This window comes from Anastrepha obliqua, chromosome 3 (genome assembly GCF_027943255.1).
Source record: "Anastrepha obliqua isolate idAnaObli1 chromosome 3, idAnaObli1_1.0, whole genome shotgun sequence".
NCBI lineage: Eukaryota > Metazoa > Arthropoda > Insecta > Diptera > Tephritidae > Anastrepha > Anastrepha obliqua.
In genome coordinates this window covers 13,947,255-13,960,800 of record NC_072894.1, presented here as the reverse complement: position 1 = coordinate 13,960,800, position 13,546 = coordinate 13,947,255, and the positions used below count along the sequence as shown (strand labels likewise).

The 13,546-nt window shown below is 38.1% G+C and overlaps 1 protein-coding gene across 2 annotated transcripts in view; it reads left to right on the top strand.

Moving 5' to 3' along the window:
- Nucleotides 1-5,239: 5,239 nt before the first annotated feature.
- The window catches only part of LOC129241530 (GATA zinc finger domain-containing protein 10), a 148,416-nt gene continuing 140,109 nt past the window's right edge, over nt 5,240-13,546 (top strand). For both annotated transcript variants that reach the window (XM_054877921.1, XM_054877920.1), the window contains exon 1: nt 5,240-7,036. In XM_054877921.1, coding sequence (XP_054733896.1) covers nt 6,742-7,036 — 295 coding nt within the window. In that variant the 5' untranslated portion in view covers nt 5,240-6,741. The remainder of the gene's footprint in view (nt 7,037-13,546) is intronic.

Sequence of the window (13,546 nt, the reverse complement as noted above, 5' to 3'; positions counted from 1 at the left end):
ATTATTATTCATTACTAAAAAAACAACAAAGGAATTAATTTACCACGAAGTGACAAACAGAAAGCAGATACAGTCAAATCTGGATAAGCGAGAGCTCAATGGATGCACTTCTTTTTCTTCTTAAGTCTGTAGTAGCTCTTTTTGGCCTCTTTTAGATGCTAAAATGCGCATAGAAAATGAAAAAACAAAATACAAAAAAAAAAAAAACAGCGCTACAGACACTCATTTAATTTATCTTATGCACAGAAACAATGGCTTTGTGTTAAGTATAAATAAAGGGTGGTTAAGTTTTAAGGGCCGGTGTTGATTTTGAATAAAATACAATTTTTTTTGGAAAATATTAATAGGACTATGGTTAAGTTCGTGCGGTTTTTTTTCGAAATTTGAAACTTTATTGACGTAAAATGGTTACAAATTTAATATTCAAAGTATTGTCCATCGCTTACTACTACGTTTTCCCATCTTTCTGGCAATTCACGGATTCCCTTTGTGAAAAATTCGGTCGGTTTTGCCGCAGTCCACGAATCGATCCATTTTTTGACTTCATCGTAATTACGGAAGTGCTGGTCAGCCAGGCCATGTTGCATCGATCGGAAGAGATAGTAATCGGATGGCGCAAGGTCTGGACTATACGGCGGGTGGGGTAGGACATCCCATTTGAGCGTTTCTAAGTATGTTTTGACCACTTGTGCAACATGTGGCCGAGCATTGTCATGTTGCAAAATAACTTTGTCGTGTCTATCGGCGTATTGCGGCCGTTTTTCTCGCAGTGCTCGGCTCAAACGCATCAATTGTCGTCGGTAGACATCCCCCGTAATCGTTTCATTCGGTTTCAGTAGCTCATAATACACAACACCCAGCTGGTCCCACCAGATACACAGCATAACCTTCAGGCCATGAATATTCTGCGCCGACGTCGATGTTGAAGCATGGCCAGGGTATCCATACGTTGCCCGACGTTTTGGATTGTCGTAATGGACCCACTTTTCATCGCCAGTCACAATTCGATGCAAAAAACCCTTTCTTTTGTGCCGTTGAAGCAGTTGTTTGCATGCCATAAAACGGCGTTCAACGTCTCTTGGCTTCAATTCATACGGCACCCAATGGCCTACCTTTCGGATCATTCCCATGGCTTTTAAACGTTTGGAAATGGTTGATTGATCAACTCCCAAAGTTTTTGCAACCTCTTCTTGCGTTTGAGCCGGATCTTGATCGAGCAATTCCTCCAATTCGGTATCCATGAACTTTGGCGGCGCACCCTCGCGTTCTTCGTCTTCCAAGCCAAAATCACCACTTTTAAAGCGTGCAAACCACTTCTGGCACGTTCGCTCAGCTAGAGCATGCTCACCATAAACTTCCACCAAGATACGATGACTTTCGGCTGCTTTTTTCTTCATATTAAAAAATTCCCCGCAAAAACACATTATTTGGCACGAAATTCGACATTTTCAAGTGTGGTAAAAATATTGTTGTTTACGCTTCAAATAAAAAACTTATACTGACGTTTGTGCCTTACGACAGTAGCTCTCCAATGAATGTTTGGAAATGTGGATCGATGGAATAATAATCAAGTTACGCCATCTGTTGTAAAACCGCAAGGAACTTATTCATAGTCCTATTATTTCTCTTTATTACGATAATATTGCTATGGCTCAATTACGTATGGAACAAAATATCGGCCAAATGGACGCCGCGGCCTCGGCGGCACACCTCCAAAAACCACCAAATGCAAATAGTTCCTTATCTAAAGGGTGGTTAAGTTTTAAGGGCCGGTGTTGATTTTGAACAAACTACAATTTTTTTTAGGAAATTATTGTCATTTCTCTCGGCCAAATGGACGCCGCGGTCTCGGCGGCACACCTCCATCCGATGGTCCAAATTTTCGATGACGCTGAGGCATAATTGAGGTTCTATGCCGTTAATGTGCCGAATCATCTCATCCTTTAACTCTTGAATTGTTGCTGGCTTATCAACGTACACCTTTTCTTTCAAATAACCCCAAAAGAAAGAAGTCCAACGGTGTCAAATCACATGATCTTGGCGGCCAATTGACATCGCCGCGACGTGAGATTATTCGGTCATCAAATTTTTCGCGCAAAAGAGCCATTAGTTTGTTAGCTGTGTGATAAGTCCTGTTGAAACCACATATCGTTGACATCCATATCTTTCAATTCGGGCCATAAAAAGTTCGTTATCATCTCACGATAGCGAACACTATTCACAGTAACTGCCTGACCGGCCTCATTTTGGAAAAAATACGGCCCAATGATGCCACCGGCCCATAAACCGCACCAAAGAGTGGGTGCATTGGTTTTTCGGCAATCACTCTTGGATTATCATTCGCCCAAATGCAGCTATTCTGCTTATTGACGAATTTACTGAGGTAAAAATGTGCCTCATCACTGAAGGCAAAGGGCGCGATATGCATTTTGATTTGATCGCCCGTTTTCATAATAAGCCTGAATAACTTTAACGCATTGCTCGATTGTGTATCTTTCCATAGTTCAAATTGAGTTAGTCTGAAATTGAAAAGTGTCAAATAAAATGCAGAAGAAAACTTGACGTTTAGGTGTGCCCCAAATTCAACATCGGCCCTTGAAATTTAACCACCCTTTAGTTTGTTTTTGTTAGAGGTCTGGGTGTGAAGAATGACTCTCTCTCAGGTTTTTGTTGTAATAGTATAAAACATTTTGGGAAATATTGCTGAGGTGACAGTCTTTGGACGATTATAAATCCATATTGCTCCGATAACGGACAACTGAATGTCATGAGAGCAGCTCCTCTATCTCATTAGTAGAAAAGACCCAGCAGATAAACGGAGAGGAAAAAAATAGCGTAATAGTAGAACTGAGTGCCGGGCAGAATTCTTGCGGCCAACATATGTATGAACATCATAAGTTGAATGTGGCTTTTTTGTTGATTTATAATACTATAATATTCTGTATTTGAAAATTGGCTTATATTCAAAGAATACGTTACCACAATAGTCGACTCTACGTCATTAGAATGAATCGGACGTATATTCGGCTGAGGACTGTGAATTCAAAGATTCAAGATCCAAAAGCTAGTAAGGATTGTGAAATATTTAAGAGCAGTTATAAGGCATTTTCCTTTCATTTACTTTGTCGTATTTCTATGCCTTAAGTTCAATATACAACTGCGCCCGAATGATTGGGCTACTGGTTAATCAATGTAGTTTTTTCCGCCTTTTCCTATTCCAACGCAATCAAATACACAATAATTAAAATTTCTTAAGTAGGTGGATGTATTCAATTTCTTGAGTACATAGCTACAGTGGGGTTTTTTACCATATCCAGGTTAAATATTGGGAGGTTGAATTAGTTTTAAAGGTGACACACAGATGGCGCTATTTATCACTCTATCGCGTTGGCAATACTGAATATATATTCATGACAAAGCCTCATCCCTAGGCTTTGTTTATCAGTATCTGTCATTTCGCTGAAGTATAAACAACGCAGTGTTTTCGTGCTCAACGTCGACGGCCAAGCAGAATATTCACGGCAAAAAAATCATGCTCTGCATTTGGTGGGATCAGGTCGGCGTCGTATATTTTGAGCTGCTCCAACCGGGCGAAACAATCACGGGGGATCGTTACCGACTGCAATTGATGCGTTTAAGCCGGGCATTGAAAGAAAAACGGCCGGAAACGGTAAAAAGGCACGACAAGGTTATTTTGCAACATGACAACGCTCGGCCGCATGTTGCTCAACCTGTCAAAAAATACCTTGCAACGCTTGGCTGGGAAGTGTTACCCCACCCGCCGTATAGTCCAGACATAGCTCCCTCCGATTATCATTTGTTCCGGCATATGAATCTCGATTTGGCGGACCAGCGGTTCTCCTCGTACGAGGCTACCAAAATATGGGTTGAGTCATGGATAGCCAAGCAGCGGCCAGAATTTTGGAGAAATGGCATCCGGAAATTGCCCGAAAGATGGGCGAAAGTTGTAGCTAGCGATGGCCAATACTTCGAATAAAATATTTTGTACCGTTTTTTCACAATAAAGCCCCAAATCTTCGAAAAAAACCTTTAAAACTAATTCAACCTCCCAATATCTACAACGAATTTTTACGATAAAAGAACAATTGACAAAAATTAGGTTATGAAGTATCGTTAATACCAAATCTTTATTGCAGTATTTGAAAAACGTGGAATAAAAATAAATCTTCATTAAGACCTGTTAGCTGCGCTAATGAAGAAAATTAAATGCAGTTGATTTACTGCAACATTTTTCCGATTTCCCATATATGGCCAACCATGTCTTTTACATTTCTAAAAAAGAAATGAATTTGCAAAAAAGCAGCAGAGGCAATTGAAAAATCATGCCATGACTCAAATAGGTGACTATTTTGAGGAAATGGCGATAATGAATTTTCTAAAGCTTAACACAGGAAAGTGGCGCTGAAGTAACAGTATTGTGTTGAATTTATAAACTGATTTTCGCATTATGCGCTAATTTTCTAAATACGGAAGGATGTGTGACTTATTGTCCCTTAATAATGCGCAGCTGTACAACTTCTTCTTAAGTAGGGCTACATACATACATATGTACGTAAGTAGATAAATGTTAGCTTAACTCTTGAACTGCAGCTGCACTACGAATGATGAGCGTACGTTGTACGTGTAAAAATATAAAGCTGGAAGCATAAAAAATGTTTAAAAAGAGATCAACCTAAAATAAAACTAGAAAAACAGCCGCATAAATTTCTACACAAGCCGACATTAGAGGCTTTCGAAGTAAGAGAACGAAACAGACTGAAAACTCATATGCTTTAATATCACTAAGCTGTGCTCAGTTGAAAAGAGCGACCAACCAGTTGAGAGAACGGCAAACAGTTTCTTGCTTTTTCAATAGTGCGGCCAACATTTAGTACATCGAAAACCAAGCAAGCAGGCAGAGAGTTGGCCGCTCGTTGAACTCAATGCTGGTGTAGTGTATAATATTTTGATTTTGTTTAAACGCAAAGCGAGCAGCATTACATTAAGATGTTGCCAGCATGATTGCCTTCGTGCGAATATCGAAAGATTGCTGCAGCAAACATACGAAAAGCGAACAGCAGTGTGAAAAATTGACAGAGAGATCAACAGTTAAGCACCAATAAGTTAGAGCGGAGTTGAACGAATGTGAAGAGAATAAAAAGAGGGGAACAGAGAAACAGCACCCACTCGTGAGAGAGTGATAAGGCTGCTGCTGTGGAATTCCATGGCTAATCAAAACCAGCAACAATAATACAATTGATATACCTTACAATTTCACTATCGGCAGCATTGGATCAAATGGACATAACTGCGCTCAGTAAACGCTAAATTCGTTTTCCAGCTACTCAATCCACATACTAAATTTACATAGTAAAATGTAACGCAGTGATAAACCTCGTACAACGATCGGCATACAACGCTCAGCAACAGCAGCAGCATCTACCATAAAAACAATAAAAAATAAAACAAACAAACGAAGAAAGCGTATGTGATTTTGTATTTTTTGTTTTTGTGTGTTATTTGTTATTCAATATTTCGATGAAAGATGAAGAAACGAAAATGCTTTCTTCGGAACGGAATTAATTACTGCGTTGTATAATAATGACTAAAGCGACATATATACATACGCATATACGAGACAGATGGAAATTTAAACGATAGATGAAATCAAATGTACGAGCATATTTTTGGCGCATTACTAAGCATCGCTAAGCATCATCGGCTGCAGTTGCTTTTTTATTGTAACTGATTTTTAGTTTTTGCCATTATCTGGTGCTTTTCAATATTTTTAAGTTCACAGAAGAGTTTTTAGAAAGCGCTCGGTTTATATGAATAAAACATTTCTCTCGCTCAAGCGTCAAGCCGGTTGGAGATCAGCACGTCATAGTTGAAAGTGAGAGTGTAGTGAAGGTGTTAAAGGTGCATGAACACCAAATAGCCACAGTCGCGTGTAATAAACAAAACAACGAACTGGAACGGAACAGGTACAATAATTCACTTACATACATACATTCCAGTTACAAGGCAGCGAGCCTGCAAGTCAGCCCGTTCCAAATACTATAGTTGTAAGTAAGGCTTGTGAATTTGTGAGCATTGCATGCCCGTCCGCAGCGAAACTTGTTTGCGCGTTTGTGTCGTAATCCGTGAATTTGGCCTTCCGCACATTTGTTTACTATCGATTTAAATATTTGATATAGTTATTAGTTAGTAACATAGAAACTATATATGCACACATACATACGTACATTTACATGCCAACAAGAAGTATACGCCCTGGCGGCTCTCTATCTGCTGCGAAATATTTTGGTGCGCAGCGGCGCATCGTAAACACTGAAAGCCGTACATACGGCTAGACGCGTTCGCAGTCGTTAACGAACCTTGTCATTAATTTGAATTTGAAATTTGGAGTGTCAAGTGCGTTCCTGCATACTTTTGAACGTTTTGTTACATCTATAAACGCTGCGAGCGCAGAGCAAACGCAGCGGCTTTTGAGCAGCGTTTTTCTGTTAACGCTTGCCATCGATCTGAAATAGGGCGCATTCAACGCACGCCGGTCAAACGGTCAGTCACACATTTAAGTACTCAATCACAAAATTTGATATAAAATCATTTAATCATAACAAAAAATTAACAAAAAAACTAAAGTTGAATAGTATAAAATAAAGAATTAGAGAGGCAAACGTGAATTCTTCCGTGCAATATTATCTTCATATCTTCACGCCATTCGCTAAAATTGCAATAATGAGTCGCATATCGGTTTTATTCATTCTCCTGTCGATGGTTATTGTCAATTCGGGCGACACAAATCACAGCAATATCAACAACAACAACAACCACAATAAGAACAACAGTATCAATCATAGTAGAAGCCACTCATTTCATCAGCCATACGGCAGCACGAACAGCACGAAAGTAGTCAATCATCCAATTTCCAGCGTGGGCGCTGCTGCTAACAGCAAGCAAGAATCACAGCAAGAACAACAACAACAACAACCGCAACAGCACAACGAAGAACAGCCACCACGCGGCAAGAGAGGTAAGTTTGCATTAAAATTTGCACAGTCTATACATTTGATTGCCCCAATAGACACACACACACACATACACATACAAAATACAGCTATAAAAATATTAAATAAGTAATTCGTATTCTGCTTCTTGCTGTATAATTACTTATAAATGGATACTTATGCAGACTTTTATGGAGATGCGCATTCAAGTTAAAAATATTTTATATTAGTGAAAATTTAAATGTGCCATAAATTAAAATGTCGCGGCTTAAACTAAGTCCGATTTCTGGTTCAAGTTTTGTTTAATGGTGCAATTTTTTGCATAATCATAAATCCGATTGTCTTAAGTGTGCGCATGTCAATTGTTTGGTAACGAACGGACGACGTTGAGACAGGCGAATGTTTTAAGGCTGTGAAGTAAAATAAGCAAATTTTCTAGATCCGTGTTTGTTTGAAAATACGCGTTGCGGCGCGTGTAGTGTTTAATAATATTTTTGTTTACCACTATACGAGGGCTGCCTTTTATGCTCTGCGCTCACTAATCAAAACATCCCCAAATAAGAATGAAAATGGCTTTATTGCTTTGAAAAACAATACTACTTGGAAGTCAATACACTTCTCTATTCGCTTCAAGTAATTTTCAAAGCACTTTTGCTTATCAGCAGTGAATACCTCCACAACGAGCTGTTTAAATGCTTCTTCAAGCGTTGAAAAACGTTGAACTCGAATTTTAGTTTTGATGTTCGGCAAACAAAAGAAATCATTAGGTGCCAAATCAAAGCTCTAAGGCGGATGACCCATTAATTCAATCTCCTGAGTGCTCAAAAACTCTTTTGTGTGAGCCGATACGTGAGAGCTCGCATTGTCTTGGTAAAGGATGATACTTCTTTGGCGGTGAGTCTTCCTTAAATCTCCAAAAATTATGGCAAACAAATATAGTAGTAGCGTTGTGATACAATTGTGACATGGCCAGATCTTTTTGAAAAAAAATAGGCAATTATTTGCTTTGAAGTGCGAACAACTATTGTAGGATTAAACTCGTTTTGGAACACTCAAACTGTCGATTACTATTTCTTCCGGCTCATGCGCATAGATCGAAAATGTATCATCTGTTACGATATCGTAGACGTGGTTTGAACCACTGCGACTGAATTTATTCAACTTTACACCAATCAAGACGAGCCCTTTTTGGACAACTGCCAAATTATATGGCACCCAACGAGAACAAATATTCTTGACGACCATATACTCATGCAATATTGAATGTATGCTGGTCCCAATAATGTTCAATGATGCCTCTTTCGCGCGATATGTCACATGACGTAATAAATCTTCGTACGAAAAATTTCACCAGTTAATTACAATTTTTAGGCGAGAAGAATTTTTCAACTCAGTAAGAACAACACAAATAAAGCTCGTAGTGAAAAAGTTAAATGTAAGCTGCTGCTAAAAAATACCGAACTTTACGATAAAAATACCAAAGTACAGCTCATCTCACGTAGCGTCTTTCAAAGGCGTGAAATATGGAAACCAAACCTCGTATAGGGTGTTTACTGATATAGCTTCCTATGTTGAAAAGTTGCCAAAGCGCTTAGCGAAAGCAAAGTAGCCATTTTGAAAAATTTTACTCTCTTTGTAATTGGGGTATTTGGAGTGTGTGTGTGTTGAGTAGGTGGCAAGACCGTAGGGACTGTCCCCATTAGTGAGTGAATGCGTTTGTGGGCCGTCAAGGGAGGACTGTGTGTATGTCCTGTGCGAGCAACCGATTTACTCAGATATTAGGAGTCTTGGGGGTGTGGAGAATAGTTGGACCGATAGACGGTGTTATGTAAGTGGTCTAGGCTCCATCCCTCGGAATGTCGAAGTGTTACGCCGGTAAGCGCACGAAGATTTCAGACGGCGTAGATATTTTGGACGTTCGGTTGATTATTTAGTACTCGTAGTTGGGTTAGTAAGGGTTGTGTGTTGTTTTTTATGGGGTATGGGCTATTTTTATTGGATGTGGATACCAGTTCAGAGCTGTATGGAAGCTCAACTGACAGTATTATTGACTACGAAGTCTCACCGCAAACTTTAATCTGGTGGCACGGGGAACAGGAACCCTTAAATTTGCTCCGACTTATTCGTGAGGACAACCCCTCGGGGAGTACCGCGGTGGTTGTGGTTTAACATCCAAACGTGGGTAGATCCTTTTTTTGCTCAATGTGGAGTTTCATTGTAACCGACTGCCGAACACAAACTAGGCCGGAGGTTTAGAATGGTCTCGATCCCAACCAAGGTGGCTAGTGTGTCCAATTGGTAGCGTAAATACTTTTAGTGATTTAGGATGCTCATCCACACATTGTTTTGATCTGCAGTGCTTTTAAGCACCGTGGGATAAGGCCGACGTCGGCAGGTACGCACGGAAAGAATATCGGACGCTGCCATGACTGAGCAGCTAAAGAATCGTAAATTTAGCACAACACAAATTAAGAATTATTACCTCAATATTATGTATTTCTGTGAATTTATTTTCACTATTAAAAGAATCGTAAAAAAAAGGTAAAACATAAAAAGTAAGGGAAAACAGTTGACCTGCACCTCCCAAAAATATGAATGTTTTAAGTTATCCCAACCTCACATCCTCTTAAGAAACCACACCTCACAGCTATAGCTTAAAAAATAACAGGTTTATACGGATTACCTAGCTGGGCAAAAGCCATAAGAACAGCTGGCCGCGCAAGGCCCAGTAGGTTTACATACCACCTCCCAGGCAGTCGCTCATCCTAGCGTTAAGATTCATATTTCGATTATTAACTAAGCGCCCAGAAAATACAAGCGTATATGGAGTTACCAGGTATATACCTATGAAGTGAGACTTTCAGCTATTAGTCCATAGATGTCGCTAGGAGTAAACCTTTCCAAATGTCTTGATTTTTTCGTCTGTCATCTGTCAACAATATTCAGTTCATTGTTTGTTACGTTTCATACAACAGTACATTTTTGTCGCTCTTAAAAATGTCGAATTTCGTGCCTTCAAACTACGATTTGCGGACATCGTGAAACCACAGCCAGCCGCAAGGCAATGCTGCATGTTTTCTGGGATCAGCGTGATATGATTTGGTGCGAGCTATTAAAACCAGGTGAAACAGTTGACGGTGCACGCTACCAACGACAATTGGCCGATTTGAACAGCGCTTTACACCGAAAATGCCCAGAATATGCCGATCGGTGTCACAAAGTAATTTTTCATGATGACAATGCACGGCCACATCGAACAAGAGCGACCCGGGAATTGGTGGAGACGTACGATTAGGAACCGCTGGTGCATGGGGCTTACTCACCAGACTTGGCGCCTTCTGATTATCATTTATTTGCATCGATGGGCCACGCAATTTCCGAGCAGCGCTTCAATTCACACGAAGAAGCCAAAAAATGGCTCGATGATTGATTTGGGGCCAAATACGCCCAATTTTTTTGGCGCATGATCCACAAATTGACTGAGAGATGGAAAAATGTGTCACTAGCGATGACTATTATTTTGGATATTAAATGTGTAACCATTTTTTGTTAATAAACGTTTGAAATTGAAAAAAAGTCTCATTTCATAGGTATACACCTGGTACATGTTTTTGATAAAAAATACAACTTTTTTCGATTGTAATTTTTTCGCTTTGATTAAATGATTATTTTGTGCCATGTTACGTTACTGATCAAGAATAATTTACTTTATTTTCTTTTAGTAGACCAAAAACCTCTCGTAAAGCCAACTAAACCTACATACACATTTGTACATTTATACACACGTTTGCCCCTCGGCAAGCAATGCAAACCTCCGAATGTATTTCTGCCATGATATATATGGAATGCGCTTCATAATTGACAAGTTTTGACAATTTAATACTTTTTCCTATTTAATTTTAGTAATTTTTTATAAAAATATGGTTTATTGTACTACAAACACCATAAAATCCAAGTTTCAAACTTAAAAACAAGTCAACACATTTTCGTAAAAAATTAAAAAAAATTTTTTGTTTTGAAAATCAACCACTTCAAACTGACACTTCTTACACAAAAATTCAATAAATAAATAAAAAATTAAAATTCTATAAAACGGTATGCTCGAAATTTTTCTAAAAAATTTGATTAAAAAGTTTGAAATTTTGATAAATATTTGTTAAATTTTTTTATCGCTTTTTGTGCAGAGTTTGAAACTTTGAGTTAAATAAGTTTTTGTAGCATAAAATTTGGTACAAAATAAATAAATAAAAAGCCAAAACTTTGCACTATGTCGCGCTGCTAGTATTGTGAACACAGGTGTGCATATGCACTTATGCATATTTATGCATGCACGCCGATGTTTTGCTGCAATATTTAATAAAAAAATGGTCGCTTGTTAGAGGTAATGGAAACTAGAGTAGTTAACATTGATCTATAAAAAGGCATGTGCTTGATTTTCCTTTACTTTCCTCAAGACCAGCTACATATTTGAAGCCACAAAAAAAATCAATAATTAAAAATACTTGCAACTAATTGGAGAAGAACTTGTTTTTCAAAACAGTTCATGGTTACGATTATTTTAAAAACATACATACATAAATTAATATTTAGGTGATATTTAAATTAGGTGTAAATCAATGGAATCTATATTTTGAAGGTACTCGCATAATATTGTAAACGTACACACACACATATGAACACCTGTGCGCGTGTGAGTTCTCAATTGCTTGCGTACGCATATTTCGACATCTGAGTGCGTATGCAAATATATAATATGTAATGCATTAGGGTGGCTCACGTAAACAAAAGTTGCTGCTTTTACACCGGAACTGTAAAATCTATTAAATTTTACGATCTTCTCCAGTATATTAGGGAAAAATATACATATACATATGATTTACATGAGCTGGAGCGATTTGGAAATACCGCCAAAATAAATTTTGTGTATTTTTTTAAGAGCTTGCGAACTTAAAAAGTTAATAATACAAAAAGGAAATATTGTAGGAGTAAATTTTTTTAATATAATCTGGTAGGCAATTTCATGGCATTTATTTTCTGAATACGAAATGCGGCATATGACCGCCGCGGCTATGAGTTACATGGTCCTTTCGATCAGTCCAATGTGTGGCTACTTTTTCCACTAAATCTGATTAATAAAGCTAAATGAGCGCAATCAGCAAAAATGCGACGCCAAAAAAGGTAATTTGGCTACAAATCTTGCACGAACAGTATTTTAAAGGCACGCAAGACAAAATACTTACGTAAAATTTTCCACGTAGACGAAGGCTGAAGGCCAACAAGTTGAAAACGAAGACGAATCAACACTTCGCTCTATGGAGTTCGCGAACATACTTTTTTTTCAAAGCGGATTTCCACAATTTAGAAGTATTGTTCTGTTGTTAAACGATTCATGACGACTTGTCAGATCTTACTGAACAGAAATGCCTACACAGTTTGCCATTCTCAGCTGTCCAACCATAGTTAACGATATCGATAGTTCTCATGCAGCTGAAAAAACACTCGATATGTAAATATTTTTATGCCCAAAAAATAACATCAGAAGACCCTACAAGAGTTTAAGCTAAAAAGGTCTGCGTAAAATTGTTTAAAAACTTGAACCTGCACTCAAAATAATACGATTTGTGATGCTATTTTTTACTTTTTTGGAAGGTAGGTTTAGGGAAAAATTGAATAACTCAGCCAAACTTTAACCAATTTATACTTTAAAGACAACATTTGAAAAGTTAACTAATCTACGTTCCAATTTTTGTTCTCAAATATTAGTTTGATACCGAAATACTTTGGCGCAAGTCTTGAAATACAAATAATAAATTTTATATTTCTCCACAAATGGAGAGACCTGAAGTTTTAAGCAGACTCCCAACGGCAATTATTTTTTGTGAGGAGCTTTCCCATGGCAGAAATACACTCCGACGTTTGCCATTGCCTACCGAGCGGCGAACGCTATTAGCAAAAACCTGATTCGGCTACGGCGACCACCGTACGGATGAGAAAACCATACCGATTCTTTTGTGTGTGGAGAGTGATGCACCCTAATGTGCATTCATATGTAAATATGTATGCGTATATTTGGTTACATGTTCCTATTGTACATATGTATGTCTCTTTAGGCTTTGAATGAACTCCATTAAAGAATTTAACAAAAATTCATGGAACCATGACTTAATAAATGAACTGGTTTCAAATTGTGTTTTTTCATTAGCATTTGCATTTCGGAAGCAGAAGAAACAGATATCAATGCATATTTAATGTGTTGAATATTTATAATTAAAGCAGATATATGTATAAATGTGTGTATTGTATTTCACTAGCGAAAACAGTTTGAGATTTGGAAGTTGACCGTATTTGAAGCAGTTGCTTTGACTTCTATTTGAGTTTCATGGCATTCATTTTTTGTTTTTGCTTAATAGTTATACTTATAAAGGCTGAAGTTATGCAATTTTGGTTCATAGTTTTATACCCACGCACTATTGCGCCAGGGTATTATAACTTTGTTAGCATTAACAAGTAAGCAAATATTGAGATATCTCAGCGAA